Consider the following 15,602-nt stretch of genomic DNA (forward strand, 5'->3'; position numbering starts at 1 on the left):
CAGTGAGTTGTAAAGAGCAAAAAAGTCATCCTCCTTTCCTCTAGGCTGAACACCCCCAGCTCCCTCAGCCACTTCTCAGAGGACTGTGATTCAGACCCTTCCCCACAGTCTGTTTCTCTCCTCTGGATTCCCTCCAGCACCTCAATGTCTTTCTGGATATGAGCAGTGCAAAACTAAACAAAGGATTTGAAGAGTGACCTCACCAGTCCTGAGTACAGGGGGACAGTCCTGCTGGCCACACTACCGCTGACCCAAGCCAAGATGCCATTGGCCTTCTTGGCCTCCTGGCTGATGTTCAGCTCTGCCAGCCAGAGTGCCCAGGCCTTTTTCCCCATGCAGCCTTCCAGCCACTGCCTCAGCCAGTAGCACTCCAGGCATTGTAACCCAATGGCAGGACCCAGCACCTGGCCTCACTGAACCTCGACCAATTGGCCTCAGCCAGTCTAGTCTTAGCACTATGAAATATCTTTGCTAGCAAGGAGAAACAGATTGAAAAAACAAACAGCCTGAAAGCAGTGTTTTTACTTACACCTGAGATGTGCTGTAGTTCCTCCTGTTAGTTTCTTAATGACATACTCAAAGCGAAATTTACCCTTGGATGCTCAAAAAATATCCTGACATGATGGCATTTATCTTCTCCTCCAGATTCTTTTCCTAATTCTCACCTCGGCGATGTCCCCTGCTCTGTCTCGGTGTTCTGTCACCCACCCTTGTCCCTGTGCTGCCATCTGCTCTGTTCCCCTGGTACCCTCTGCCCTGTTCCCAGCAGTGCACCCAGCATTTGCCCTCTTCGGCCATGTCCCCTGTCTGCGCCGGAAGTTTTCCCCGTCCAATCCCTGAGGTGTCCCTGCCCTATCCTGCCGGTGCCCCCTTTCTTATCCCACAGGTGTTCCTATTCCGGCGGGGCGCCCTCTCTTCTTCCTGGTGGTGTACCCCATCCAATCCCGGGAGTGTTTCCTTTCCTATCCCGGCGCTGTTCCCTGCCCTGTCCCGGCGGCCTCTCGCGACCTGTACAGCCTCAGGGGTGCGGCTCGTTGTGCGGGCGCACTCGACCGTTATTGACGCGGCGGTGGCGGGGCCCGCAGCGGGCGAGTCGTTGCCGCCAGGGGGCGTCGGGCGCCGGGGCCAGCCGTGACGGACAGCTCAGGTGGCCAATAGGAGGCGGCGCAGCGGGAGGGGCGCGGCGGACGATGAGCGGGCGCAGGCGCTGGCGCCGCTTCCGCCCCCCCCTCCCCCCCATCGGGGATCTATGTGTGCGCGTCGCGTCACGCCCCGCTGCCGTGGCTGTGGTTGCGCCCCTGGAGGAGGAGGCAGAGGGGGGAAGCACCGTGGAAAACGTCGTCCGCTCGCCCGCGCCTCCGCTGCCTCATGCCGTGGCGCCGTCCTTCCGCCAGCCCGGGAACCTGCATGGTCGGGCATGGGGAGCGCTGTGCCCTCCCGCGCCCCCAGGGCTGAGGCGCCGCTCGCCATTCTGCGGCGGCTGCTCGCCGCACTGGGGCTGCTGCTGCTGCTAGGCGCAGGTACCGGGAGTGGGGGGCTGGGAGGGACAGGAGCGCAGCCGTGTGCGCGCAGACTCGAGGAGCTGGCGGGTCCTTTCCCTTCCGGTAGAGCCTTTCATGAAGGAGGGATTAGCGAGCTGGGGCTATGTAGTCCAGAGGAGAGAAGACTGAGAGGGAATCTCGCTAGTGCATATAAATATCTCCATCCGAGAGGATGATGCCAGATTTCTTCATTGGTACCGAGCGGCAAGAAGAGGAACAAGGCTATAAACTGAAAAACAAAAAGCTTCACCTCAACATTAGGAAGAACTTCCTTGCATTAAGGGTAGCAGAACACTGGAACAGGCTGGCGGGGAGGTCATGGAGTTTCCCTCTCTCGAGACATTCAAACCCTACCTGGACACGTTCCTGTGTCACCTGGTCTGAGCGATTCTGCCTTGGCGGAGGAGTTGGACTAGATGATCCCTAGAGGTCCTTTCCAGCCCTAAAAATTCTGTCATTCTGTGTTTTATTGGACTGTTTGATAACTTAACAGACTTGCTCAGCTAGCCTGATTTACTTGTGATTAAAATAATATTATGAATACAACTAAAGGGAAATAAAAGTTTTGATGCTTTGAAAGTCTGGCTCTAAACCCAGTATTCCCTCTGTCATTTTGCTTGGCGTGGGTCTTTTTTGTGTATCTGGAAACAGAAGTTGATTCTTGTTAGGGTTTTTTTTCCCGTATTGTGCAGAGGCATGTATGGCTTGCACAAAGAAATTTTTACCTTACCTACACGAGTCGTGGTCATACTTAGCTGTAGGTGGGGGATTGCTCATTCAACTTTGTGTTGTCTTGGGATTTTGACAGATTTGTGTTAGGTATGCGTCACTGGCAAAACAGTGCTCTTATAAATTCATGGTTTGGGTATGCAGAGTAAGTCACCGCAATACTGACTCAGGAAGGTCAGCTAAGGAGCAGGCAAAGAAATTGATGATATTCTCTTATCACTGGGTGCATTGCTGAAAACAGCTGTTTAAAAGTGAAAAATGTTGTTATTCAGGCTATTTTCTACTTCTCATGGCTCAGAAGTTTCTCATACATTTTGTTTTCCCTTTTTTTTTTTAACTTTTCTACGTGTCTTTGTGGCATTCAAAACCTGCTTTATGACAGTGGAAAATTTCAGTTAAATGTTCCCACAGATGAATTTTAGTAGATAGTTTTGCACGCTTGAACAGCTGTTGCATGAAGTTGTGCACCTATTCTTTATGAAGGTCCATTTTCTCTTTGGATGGCAGGAAATGTGATCTCTCCTAGATTGGGGTCCTCCTGGTTTTAACCTGTGTGAAAAGTGGGGTTCTGTTGCTCTTAGTGTGTATTGTTCATTTAATTTTTGCCCCTAGTAAGTTCTGCAATGTATAGGTGTGTTAGCTGAAAACTTGCACTTCAGACAACTGAGTTTTTTCATGCTTTAGTCCCCAAAAAATGAACAGTGAAGCTTTAGCTATGGCAGTACCAGGGAAATAAAGCAAACTGCTTGTCTGCTTACCTACCCATTCTCCCCCACTCTGGTTTCTAAAAGAGAACTTGGTTTTTGCTTTATTCAGTCTAGTTTTTGTCTAAACATTTTTAGACATTTGGCATCTAACATCTAAGCAATGTCTAAAGAACATTGCTTTGTTGCCTTAACCACATTCTTCGGAGGGACAGAATTCTATATAAAGATTAAGTGAATTGTGTAAAGCACTTCAAGACTAAATGAAGACTTTCTTATTGTCTAAATGATTAATTTAAACAGAGAACTGCATCATCATCTTGGTATCTAGAAAAATATTTGGCTTGTACTTGATAGGACTTAGTGCTCTTAATTTTCATCTGGACAATATGAAGTAATGGATTAAGACATCACGAGTCCTGTCATCTGAGATAGTCTCCATTGTTATCTTTCTGTCTTTCAACCTTTCTTTTTTCTAAAATGCAATGATTCCCTAATGGGTGAGCACTTTTAAGTTTCTTTTAAGTAGTTTTCTATGGTATTTGTGGGAGTGGAAAGGGGGATTGCCACCGAGGAGGTTTGCTTTATGTCTTTCTGCTGTCTATTTTGTGCTTAGGTGACTGCGAGCTGCACACATCTTGTGGAATCCAGAAGTGCACCACTGATTTTGTATCCTTTACCTCACATCTAAACGCAGCTCTTGAGGACTTTGATTTGGAATTCTGCAAGGCCCTGCGGGCATACTCTGTGTGTACCTATCGCAATGCCAAAGTATGCCGTGGAAACCTAGTCTACCATTCTGCAGTGCTTGGGATTGGTGATCTCATGACCCAGAGAAACTGTACCAAAAATGGACCCATATCCTCCACCAACTCTGAAATGACCCATGATCTTTGCAACTACAGTGGCCACACAGAAGCAAGAGAACATCAGGGGGGAGAGGAGATACCTCCTCCTACTTACCTGTTTTGTGGTTTGTTTGGGGATCCTCATCTGAGGACTTTTAAGGATCACTTCCAGACATGCAAAGTGGAAGGTGCTTGGCCCCTCATAGACAATAAATACTTATCAGTGCAAGTGACCAATGTGCCTGTGGTCCCAGGATCCAGCGCTACTGCTACAAACAAGGTACAGATTATTTTTCTGCACTGTGCATGCATGCAGAAGTAAAAGGCCAAGACAGTTAAGTAAGTCATTTAGCTCTTAACAGTGAAGAAGTGTATTAGCTTCAGAATCTTCTCTGCAGTAGTATAAAAAAGTAAAACTCTTAGCATCTTCTTTATTGAGCAAACAAAACAGGTTCGTTTCTTCCCTCTGCTCCTGCTTAAGACAAGAAAACCTGTGCATATCACCACACAAGCCTGTAATTATACTGATGTAACGCTTTAAACAGTTTTTGATTATTGAACATCTGTGACTGCCTCTGCACTAACTAGAAGTTTTAAAAAACCATACAATGCTTTGGATTGGAAGGGAATTTAAAGATGGAAAGAATATATGTATCTTCTTTTTATTAATTTTCTAAACTTCACAGCTAAAACAAAACTGGTTACCAAAACACTGATGACTCAGAGCCAAAACAAGAGGACTGAGAGGAGGTAGCAAGCTAAATGTTTGTGACAAGGACTTAGTACCTCAGCTTTACCAAACAAGCAGTGGCCTTAAAATTGTGCCAAGAATATTAAACCCTTGTTGAGACAGGCAAGACTTAGGATTGTATGCCTCTCAGATACTTTGAGGAGTGTTGAGTAGAAATATGTCCGCTAGTATTTAATAACTGATGCTATTTCTTTAACTTAAGAAGAGTCCTTGTTTCTTCCTGCTGGATGTGGGTAGCAAGTGTGTCCATCAATTACTTAATCGTGCATTTGAAGATGATATTGTCACATATCTCTTTTGGAGGGAAAGAGCTTTTTTAAAAATTGTGGTAGCGTAGCTCTTGTATTGTCAAGCTACATCAGGCTATGTGTACACAGCCTCAAGACATTTACACTAGAGAATTTTCACTGTGTTGTTAAACCTGGAAGTAGGTTTTCTTAATTGCTGGACTCAGAAGCAGGAGTTGTCTGTCACAGTAGGGTAGAGCATCTTCTGTAGAGTTGGCTGGGCAGTAGTATTAATATAGAAAAATCAGTTTTACTATTAAGTTTGTGCTGGATTCTGAAGTATTGAAGTAATGGCAACGCTTGGATGAATGAACAGAGATTGGACCAAAGTTCAGAATTACGTGTTCTTAACTTATACTAGTTTCAAAACCAGTCTTCATTGTGAATGAGTTCTGAAGGTGTATAAAATAAGGAATGAGAGTAATATGAGTGTGCTTTGCAAAAGAGACTTTTATCTCCTGCAGTCTCCTCCAGTGGCTTTTTCTAAAGTGGAAGAAAAAGCTGCATTTCATAATCTGCAGTAAGCTTTTATGCTCAGTTTTACTAAACTCTCGCTGAATTTTCTTCATTTTCTTGTTCCTGATAGTAGTAGAGGAAAAAGTTGAGATTCTTGTGTACAAAGTGTATGGATGGCTAGGGTGTGGTTGTAGTAGATAGGTGATCATAAGTTTATCCCCATTCTGAAAATTATTGATTATGGTAGCACATTATGCTGGTATTTGTCTTTTCAAAGAGATAAAGAGGAGAACACCAGGAGTAAATGTACGCACATACTGAGGGAAAGTATGATTTTAAAAAGTGCGCCTTCTGTCTTTATATATTCTTGATAAGAGGGGTTTTTTCCTTTTTCTTTGATTTGGGTATTTTTTTCTTCTCTTCCACTAGTCCCTGTCATTTGCCCAAGTGCAGCTAAGTGTGCAGAAGCAATCAAATGAAACAAGACCTATTATTTACAATACTAGAAACATTTCTAATGCTGATATATCTTGCATGTTGCATAATGCTGCGCCCCGATCTCGGGAGAGGAGGTGACGCTGGCTGCCAGCTAGCTCCAACCCCCTTCCTCCGCACGTGCCTTTAAGTGGCTGCTCCCCACCTTGAGCCACAGGCTAGGGCCGAGGGTAGCAGTTTGGCCACTGGTAGGAACCCCTTCTCATGACCTGGCCGAGCAGACAACCGGAGTCCTCGTCCAGCGGGAGTGGTTGAGGAGAAAGAGAGGGACACTCCGGCTGCAGTTTCCAAGTTGCTTTTATTCCTTCCTGGAGAGGAGACCACAGATGATAACAAAGAAGCAAACCAACACCAGGCAGGCGGCACAGAGGAGCAAGGAGTATGCAGATACATTAAATTATAAAGGGGGGCTGACTGTGGGGAGGAGTCAGCCTAACAACCAATGGTTAACAACTGGGGAGGGGCATAAGGGGGGACTAAACTATCATATAACCAATGGAATAGGAGAGGGGAGGAGAGCAGATGTAACCGACTAATAAGAGGAGGAAAATTACATAACTGACATGGAAGAATCTAGACAAAGGTGTGAGGATTAGCAAGATTGACTGGCTGTAGGGGCAGAATTACAGGGATTGACATCAAAGTGTCTGGAAAAAGAGGCAGGAACGAGGGTGATTGATAGAGAGGGTTGGTACAATGTAGGGTGAAACCAACTAGGAATAATGTAGGGGTACATGGAACAGAACATCGCAAACATGTTGAAGCACAGAACTAAAAACAATAAAGCTGAAAACCACACCACCACAGTTGCCTAGTCCTTGAACTTTTTTCCTTTTTTTTGACAGATAACAGAATGTACCACACCTGTTGTAGGCAAGGAAGGTTGTTTGAATGTACAAGTGACTTAGAAGATAAGCTTTAATATTTCTGATACATGCTCTTGACTCTGTTATTTCTAGTAGGAGCAAAAATACTACTATAATGAAATAGAAGAGGCCTGTTAAGCTACACTACCACTGCTTCATTCACTCCAGTAACATTTTCCTCTGCAAGTATTCCATTTTAACTGTGGTTGGCTGTCTGCTGTTGGATGTGCTTAAATTATTTTGGCCACCGGATAGCTTAAAGGACTTCTAAAGAGCTACACTTCAGTGACATTTATCTACATAGAGTAATCTCTACCTGAGAGCATCCAATAGGTCATCTACCTTCACCATATGAAAAGTTTTCAGACTATTCCTTTTTGTTAGTTTGGCTGTTTTTTCACTACACGTATTTGAAATAGATGTTTAATGGGAAATAAAAACAAAGGTACATGCTGAGCTTAAATTGTACAGAAGCCCAAGCAAATACTAACCTAATTAGTCCTGTCTAAAGAGATTTAATGAAAAGAAGTACAACAAGTGTAGAAGATTTAATTTTTCCTGAATGCATTTTTCAGGGAAGTGGTTTTAGAAGCCGTAGAAACAGAATGGTTAATCTTCAGCCTATTCTCCTTTTGAAAGGTGCAAACTTTCCCTTGCCCTTGTAGGGAGTTAGTACTTTTCACTTTTATGGTAGCTTTCTGCTGTACCAATCTTTGAGGGAGTTGATAATGAAGGCAACTTTATAAGTGAAGTTTTCTTCTCTCTCCAAAACCTAAGAGACTATGGGAACCCCAGCAGCCTGAGGACTATCCAATAAGTTCATAAAGGACAAGAGAATGCCAGGACGACGCTTCAAATAAGAATGTGAGGAATAAACGGATGTTGTCTCTCCCCTACCCCTGAAATTGCATCTGGCATGAAAGTGTGAAAAGCAGGAAAAATTTCCCTTGAATCCCTTAATTGGAAGAGCACATCTTGTGAGAGTTGTGTACTTACAAAAATGCTCTTCACAATTTGTTTGTAGATCTTTTGCACATTTGTGTTACTTATAGTAACATGTTATCTTTCACCATGAGCAGAGCTATTCCATGTTCTGTGGTCTAGCTGAAACTTTGAAACTCCAGTTTTTTGAGCTTACCTGATGTACTTTTGCCCCTTGGCATAGGATCCTAGGGCCTTTCAGATGGAAAAGAAAGATCATCAGCAGATAACTGGGAAACTGAGTTTAAATTTAAGCTCTTCTTTCTTTTTTTTTTTTTTTTTTTTTTTCTGACAGACTTCCTGCACGTGTTTTGAGTAGGTCACTGGCATTATTCATGTTTGATTTCTGCAGCTGTAGATAAAGAGCTTCCCCCTATCTTGGAGGGAGTTTTGAATTCCCTGAGAATAAATGTCTATTACAGGGAGCAGGTAGGAAGGGTATTGTATAGTGCATGAAATAGTACATTGAGATTTTTAATTTTTATTTATTGTGTCCTTTTTTGGAGTAGTACAAAGTCTTTATAGCCTTTTGCACCTGTGACAGGTATTCTGGATATCACTAAAGTTATTGTCCCTGAATAGAAACTGAGGCAGGGATGCTTAGGCTTGCCAGTGGAAAGCTTCCCTTCTTGTTTGGAGGTGTCTTCTTGTTTGCATTAATTGGAAATGGGGGTTTTCCTGTCCAGGTGTTTTATAATAGATAGCTTGAGGGTGAGAGAGTGAATTTAATGACACAGAGAAGGAAAAAAACTACAGAGCTTTTCACTGTAGTGATTTATTGGGTATAAACCTTGGAACTTGGGAATTGGTGCTATCAACAGGGTAAAGGAATTTTGAGGATAAATGTTATTTTACCCAGAGTCAAAAAAACTTAAATATCTCTTTTGTAGCATGGTTTCATTTTTGCAGGAAATTATTGCAGAGTGAGTACAGTGTCATAGAAAAATAATTAAAAGGTAATTGGAAAATAAATGTTCTAAATGTTTTAAGAAATAGAAGGATCAGGTAACTTGTCACATTATTATTCTTTTCATCTTTATGGACATTTTGCTTAAGGCAGAGATTAATTTGTCTTATTAGGTAGAAGTAGCTTTATACTACGGTTTCATTGGAGGCTGCAATAGAATCATTGAGGTTGGAGAAGACCTTTAAGATCATTGAGTCCAGTTGGAAACTGTCCATTCCACCACTTAATGTAATCTGTGAGTGCCGTGTCTACATGCCTTTAAAACATTTTTGGGGATAATGATGCAAGAGGCTGAGAAGCCTGCTCCAGCGCTTGACAACTCTTTCAGTGAAGAAATTTTCTCTAATATTCAATCTAAATCTTCACAGAACAGCTTAAGGCCATTTCTTCTCATCCTGTCACATGCTGTTTGAAAGGAGCGACTGACTCTTTCCTGGCTACAACCTCTTTCCAGAGACTTGTAGAGAGTAGTGAGGTCTCCCTTGAGCTTCCTTTTCTCCAGGCTGAACGCCCCCAGTGCCCTCAGCCTCTATTCATCAGTCTTGTGCTTCAGATCCTTCCCCCCGCTCCTTTTCCCTCCTGTGGACTTGCTCCAGCACCTCAGTGTCTTTCTGGTTATGAGAGGTGCAAAACTCAACACAGGTTTTGAGGTGTCACCTCAGCAGTGCTGAGTAGCAGGTACAGTCCTGCCCTAGTCCATATAGCTGCACTTTGGCACCCAAGGCAGGATGTCCTTGGTCTTCTTGGGCCCCTAGGCCCACTCTGACTCGTTCAGCCAGCTGAACAACCAGCATCCCTACGTCCTTTTCCACTAGGCACTTTTTCACTCACTCCTCCCCAAGCTTGGCAGTGTTACAATAAAGGTTGAAGTTAATGATGTTAGAGGTCTTTTTCTACCCAAACAATTCTAGAATTCTGTGAAATGCATAGTAAAATAACAACATAGTGATACCTTCGTCATTGTAATTGAATTGTGGCACTAGGGAGGATATCACTGTTGTCACTAGAAATGTAGGGATGTGACTACCATCAGGCTAAGAACAATTTATTGCTCATCAATAAGAAAAATTTACTGCTCATCAGTCTCAGAGGCCGTGAGATTTTAGAGGAGCAGGCAGTCAGCTGTAGCACAAAGTAGTCACAAGTTTCTTCGTTACAAGGATAACTTTCTAAACCAATGGACAGTTGCCACAGGATTTATTTTATTTTTCTAACCTATCACCTTTACTTACTTCTGCTACACTGTGGATTCTTTTTATCTAATGGTCTTCTAATTCACAGGCACACATATGCTTCTATTGTTACTTCTAAACTCTTAGCTTATTCCATACAACCACACCCCTACATTATAAACCCTTCACCATTTTACCAGTACAGATTCTCACTTGCTTAAGGCATATTCTTACCTACAACTGTAGAAATACAAATTTATGATTTTTCTGCTTAGTATCTGTGTATTGTATTTTTTCATCAATCTAAGCCTCTAAGGCTGCAGATCAAACCCTTCCATGTCTGATTCCCACAGGAAGATAAGTACAAGAACTCAAGAGTTGAAAGTGTTGGTTTTGTTTAAGGCATGTTTAAGGCATTTTTGTTTAAACTTTCTGCAAACACATTAGGGTCTTCTCTAGAAATGGTAGTTTTACAGCTCAGTAACACCATCTTTGAAAGGTTTTGTATGTGCAGTGGAATTTAAGAAAGCTTTTTGAGCAGTGTACTCATCAGTACTGCCATCACTAGGAGTCCAAAATGAAGTATGTAAATTTTATGTGTGGGATTTATTTGGTTTAGTAATCTTACTATAGCTGATGTTTGTTTATAGTATCCTCAGATACAATAAACAAACCTCTGGAAACCTTTACTTTCATCTTTCAGGGTGCCTCACTGCAGAAGACCTCTGTATGTGCCCAAAGAACAAGGCTGATACACTGATAGTTTCAAAGATCTTTATTCATGTGAAGATTTTGGCATTTGGGTTTTTCCATCCTAAGTTTAGAAAGGGCAGCTAATCTAGTCTGTAAACAGTACTGCATAAGCAGCTTTGTGAAGGTGTTCTTGGGAACCAGACAGAATATGAAGAGTACTGTAGGTACATAAATATATATAACATGAGTTTGTTAGAAATAACCATTCTCACTTTTTAATTCTCTCTGATACCTTGGTAATTTAGAGAGAAAGCTCTGCAATGACCTTGTGCTTCATCTCCCTTCACAACAGGTTCTAAAGTATCTATAGTACCAGGGCATGATACTGAGATAGGAATGTGTGATAAGGCAAAGCCCATGCAGCACTCTGGTTTTACTAATCTGGCCTATGGATTCGATGGATGCCACCCAACATACAATAGAATATTAAAAATCAGTGTCTTGAGCTGCAATGTTTAAATACAATTATGTCCTTGGAAAATCTTAATGGTCTCTGTTGAGTCTCTGTTTAGAGAGTCCTTGCACCATGGAGGCCTTTATTCATTTAATAGTATTTCAGCTGTCATTCAGCATCGATTGTTATTGCTAATCTTAAATTAGGATGAAGGCTTCTTGTTCCTTCTCTGTGTTCTGAAATTGTGTGCATTTCATTCTTGTAAATGAGGGAGTTCTGGAGAGAGCAATATGATAGCTGCTTCCTGATAAATTTTGCCAGGTTCTTGCTTAAAAATTTAATCAAGCAGCCAGTTCAGTGTCTCATTAAAACAATGTGACTTCTTTTTGGCTCCAGGCTAAGGAGACTTAGAGCTTTACTTCTGTAGGTGTATAAATTATTCTTTCCTGGCAGAACAGTGCAAATGTGCTCAAGGAAATAGCAATGCTTCTTTGTCTGAGCAGGCTGAGATTGAAGTCTGTTTCATTCAAACTGTGTTACACAAAATAAAAGGCCTTTTACTGCACTATGGCCTGGATTATATGCAGAAATATTAATCATTTGAGAGACTTCAAGTTTCTCTTCTATAGGTTGCTGAGCTTACTTTACTAAGAACAAAGTGAGATCATCTTTACAGCAACAGGGGCGCTTGTGTGTTTTCTGGATTTTGGGCGTAAGCATTCCAGCTCAGCTGTGGTTCACAGTCATCACTTTACCAAATTACTTGACTACAGATGGTCTCAAGGTATATAGCTGATACATCTTATGCTGTATAACTAATTAATGCAAGGAAGAGCCATTGGAAAAATCCAGTCAGCACTAGTGAGAATATATGAAGTCAAAATGGTAAGTAATGTCCATGCTGTGAGACAAACACTGACAAAGCATCAACCACCTGAGATTAACAAATATTGAAAATAATTGTAATATTGCTTAGGATACGTCTGCAGACTCCAAAGAAGAAATTGTTGCAATGGAAGGAGAGAGGTGGGAAGACTTGTGTCTTATACAAGTGGTGTAGAGAGGTGACGCTAATGAGGGCAGAGGTTTTATTCAAATTGTTTTTAACTGGCTCTTGATTTAACCTCTTCCTTTTACTTTAAAACAGAGAGGCAGAAATAAAAGTTGTGCAGAAGTGTGATGGTTAATTGAAATTAAAATGTGAAGTTGCTGTGGAACATATTTTAAGTTTAACCTTTGTTTAAAAATCCCTTCTGATATGTTTTGAAGTAATGTGAGTCTCATGACAGACTACTTAAATCAAAGACTGTAAATCATTTGATGTAATCCATCAATGATGAAAATAATTATTAAAATATCTATTCTTGGTGCAAAATGTCTTTTGAGCTTTTCAAGAAGTCATTCCCCTCTAGTCATTCTTCCTCTAAAGGGAGTAGCATATCTGTTTGTAATACTTGGATGTGAATTCTAATTTTTGTTTTAGGAAAGCTGCTAGACACTCCGAACTCGGTCTGCCATATAGCCTAGTTATTCCCTTCAAGTAAGAATGGAGGACCTGCTTTTTCTTTTTTTGTGACCTACTCCAATAAATAGAAAGGTTTAAAAGGCTAGTTCTAATATTAAAAAAAAAAATTAATTGCTTTATGCTTATGATTTTGATGTTGAGCATCACTCACTCTTCAAAGGCACATCTCTGGGTGTCTTTCAGTTTTGCATTGTTTCTCCTGTGGGCACATTTTCTAGCACAGTGGACTCTAAAGTCAAATCTCCCAGTTCCTAGGACTAATGTATCCAGGATCCCTAAGCTGTTATTTGACTAGTTGTTGTTCCTCGTCCTGATTATACCTTTCCCTGATTTGCATGGTCTCATTCTGGTTTTGCCATAGTTGCCAGCATTGTGGGAATTACTCGGTCGTTATGCTTCTCTATCATTGCAGGATGCATTCCAAAGTGTTAAGGAAGTGTGAGGCAGTTATGCTTAATTAAATGTAAAGTGTTTTCCTCTCCTGACCGGGAGGCTGTTGCCACATGCTAATAGTCTTACTTCCAGACCAACAAAAACACAAATCCAACACATGCCATCCAGTAAAATACTGCTTTAAGCATGTGTACAGGCTGCTTTCCTTAGGCGAGAGTTGTGAACAGCTGTCAGGTTTTAAGGTAGTGGGCAGTTCCAGACATATTCAGTTAAAAAATGGAAAAGGGATTGAGGTGATGATTTCTTTCCACTAACTTTGCCCTCTTTTCCCCCTCCCCCGCAGATAACTATTATCTTCAAATCATACCAAGATTGTACAGATCAGAAAGTATATCAAGCAATGACTGATGATTTGCCTGCAGCTTTTGTTGATGGTACAACAAGTGGAGGAGATGAGAACACCAGGGGCTTGCACATTGTGGAGAAAGTCAGTGGCAAATATATTGAGATGCATGCAAGGTACATCGGAACCACAGTGTATATCCGCCAGCTTGGGCACTACCTGACCCTGGCCATTCGAATGCCCCAGGAGTTGATCATGGCCTTTGAGGAGAGCCAGGATCTGCAGCTGTGTCTGAATGGCTGCCCTTCCAGTGAACGTATTGATCAGAGTGGCTACTTGCCATTGCCTGTGATGGGAAAGCTGCTTCCTTGGGGTACTGCATCTCATCCCCGATCAGGGTACACACTGGAAACAGCCACCACCAAATGCCATGAGAAGATGCTTGTGAAGGACATCTATTTTTACTCATGTGTATTTGATCTACTCACCACTGGCGATGACAACTTCACAGCTGCTGCTCACAGCGCCTTGCAGGATGTGGAGGCACTGCACCCCAGCAAAGAGCACTGGCATATCTTTCCTAGGAGTGGAAATGATGGTGTGGGCAGGGATAGCAAATTCTTTGTCAGTCTTGGACTTCTATGCTTGATCCTTGTTCCATATTTGTATGATTTTTTAGACTCTTAACAAAATTTTGAAATATATATTGTCATAATATATTGAGTTAAGAGGAATATGTATGTATATACCATGTATATGAAGGAATGTTTTGTCTTGCGGCATCAATCAGATAGGATGTTCACTGTTTTCATGTATGTTTGATTCAGTATTCTATGTATCTATTTGTTTTACAGTTGTTGAAAAGTTTTATAGTGTCCCTGCATTGAGACCTGATAAAAAGCACTTTATTTTTCACACATTAAATATGTAAATGTGTACCTCAGTAACTATGTGTTACACAGTGCTCTCTTTTCTCTAAGTACTACTTGGTTTAACACATTTTTTAAACTGTTTTCCCAAGAGACCTTTAGTTAATGCCAAACATTTATCTTTTGAAGTTAGTGAATGGTCTCTGGAGAGAGCTTAAACTTAGAGGGAACACCTTTTTTTATTTTCTTTTTATTCTCTCCACAGGCCCTCCAGTTGTCTGTATTCTAGAAGGCTACAGATTTATGTTTTTTTCGTGCTTGGAAACCCCACAATGTATCAATCTTTGCAAAAAGTTGTAGGTGTGATTCATTAGCATACCAGTAAGTATTTGTGCGTGTGTAATAGAGTGGCTGTGCAGTGTGTAAATATTTTAAATTATTATAATAGAAGAACAGTTGTCGTGTCCCATCCCTGCCCCTGCTGAGGAATGTCAGTAAGGTGGTGTAAGTGACCCCTGGTGGGGTGCACAGAAATTGGATACATAGACCATGTACTGGGCAGGTAATCTATAAACAAACTCTCAGTTTGTCTCCTAGCCAAACAGGATGGATAGGATACTGGATAGCTATGTGCCAAATACAGTTGTTATGCTTCTTGCAGATGCTTGTTTCCCTCTGTTATATAGGATATGTAAATTTATGACCAGCAGCTGCAAAACAGGCTAGTTTATTGAAAAAGATGAGTTTATTGAAAGAGATGAGGAAGGTAAGATGAGGAACCATTCCCTCAAGATCAACAACTCCCAGTTGTACAGTTCCTTTGTGGTGTTTGCAGAGATACAAGAATTTTAACACAGGGATATGTGTTACTTCTGCATCCCTCCTGAGAGACATTATAAAAATCCTCTTTCCAAGTTATTGGAGAACTCTCAGACCAGAAGAACCCCAGAACAGAAAATTATTTTCTGTAAAACTGAAGAAGAGATGGGGAAATTTGAATAAATTATACAGAAAAGTCGACAAGATTACAGAACTTAGTGTAACAAGGTGATCTGTTAAATATTTATGGAGTATTTCAGCTGCAAGGCTAATCACACAGTGTATAGGCAAAGTGCCAAAACTTAAAAGAAGTTAGGTCAGATACATACAAAGAAATACAGACCTAATAAACCTAATCACAACTGTGAATGTTGCTTCACTAAGCTTGTATTTCAACTGGAAGTTGAAGTGTGAGAGAAATAATCTTATTTGGAAGATGAATGAGTCAAACGAGTTGTGGAAATTGCTATAGAAGGCAAAAGGTGCTTTAAATATGTATATGTACACAGAAGGCAGCTGTCATATCTGTGGGAGCTTTCTCACAGGTGTCAGACTAACACCACAAGCTCTGGAGAAGGCTATGTAATGTGATCATCCATTGGTATTGTAATGCAACAACCAGTCAGCCATTACTGATGCTGTTTGCTGGGCGTTCTCTTAAGCTACCTTGGATATTGTCACTCAGAAGGGTTTTTGAGTATCTTCTAGA

The 15,602-nt window shown here is 41.6% G+C and overlaps 1 protein-coding gene across 1 annotated transcript; it reads left to right on the forward strand.

The window, feature by feature from the left end:
• Positions 1-1,246: 1,246 nt before the first annotated feature.
• RGMB (repulsive guidance molecule BMP co-receptor b) lies at positions 1,247-14,328 on the forward strand. Its single transcript, XM_058044424.1, has 3 exons — positions 1,247-1,520; positions 3,591-4,102; positions 13,206-14,328. Exons 1-3 carry the CDS (start codon positions 1,250-1,252, stop codon positions 13,890-13,892), a joined length of 1,470 nt encoding a protein of 489 aa, XP_057900407.1. The 5' UTR covers positions 1,247-1,249; the 3' UTR covers positions 13,893-14,328.
• The last annotated feature ends 1,274 nt before the right edge of the window (positions 14,329-15,602 follow it).

Source organism: Melospiza georgiana, chromosome Z (genome assembly GCF_028018845.1).
Source record: "Melospiza georgiana isolate bMelGeo1 chromosome Z, bMelGeo1.pri, whole genome shotgun sequence".
NCBI classification, from domain to species: Eukaryota; Metazoa; Chordata; class Aves; order Passeriformes; family Passerellidae; genus Melospiza; species Melospiza georgiana.

What these genes read in the sequence shown, in the direction of transcription:
- RGMB (XM_058044424.1), top strand. Translation starts at nt 1,250, where the DNA reads ATGTGTGCGCGTCGCGTCACGCCCCGCTGCCGTGGCTGTGGTTGCGCC. An exon ending in GCTGCTGCTGCTAGGCGCAG is followed by an intron (nt 1,521 to 3,590) that starts GTACCGGGAGTG and finishes TTTTGTGCTTAG; the next exon opens with GTGACTGCGAGCTGCACACA. An exon ending in GCGCTACTGCTACAAACAAG is followed by an intron (nt 4,103 to 13,205) that starts GTACAGATTATT and finishes CCTCCCCCGCAG; the next exon opens with ATAACTATTATCTTCAAATC.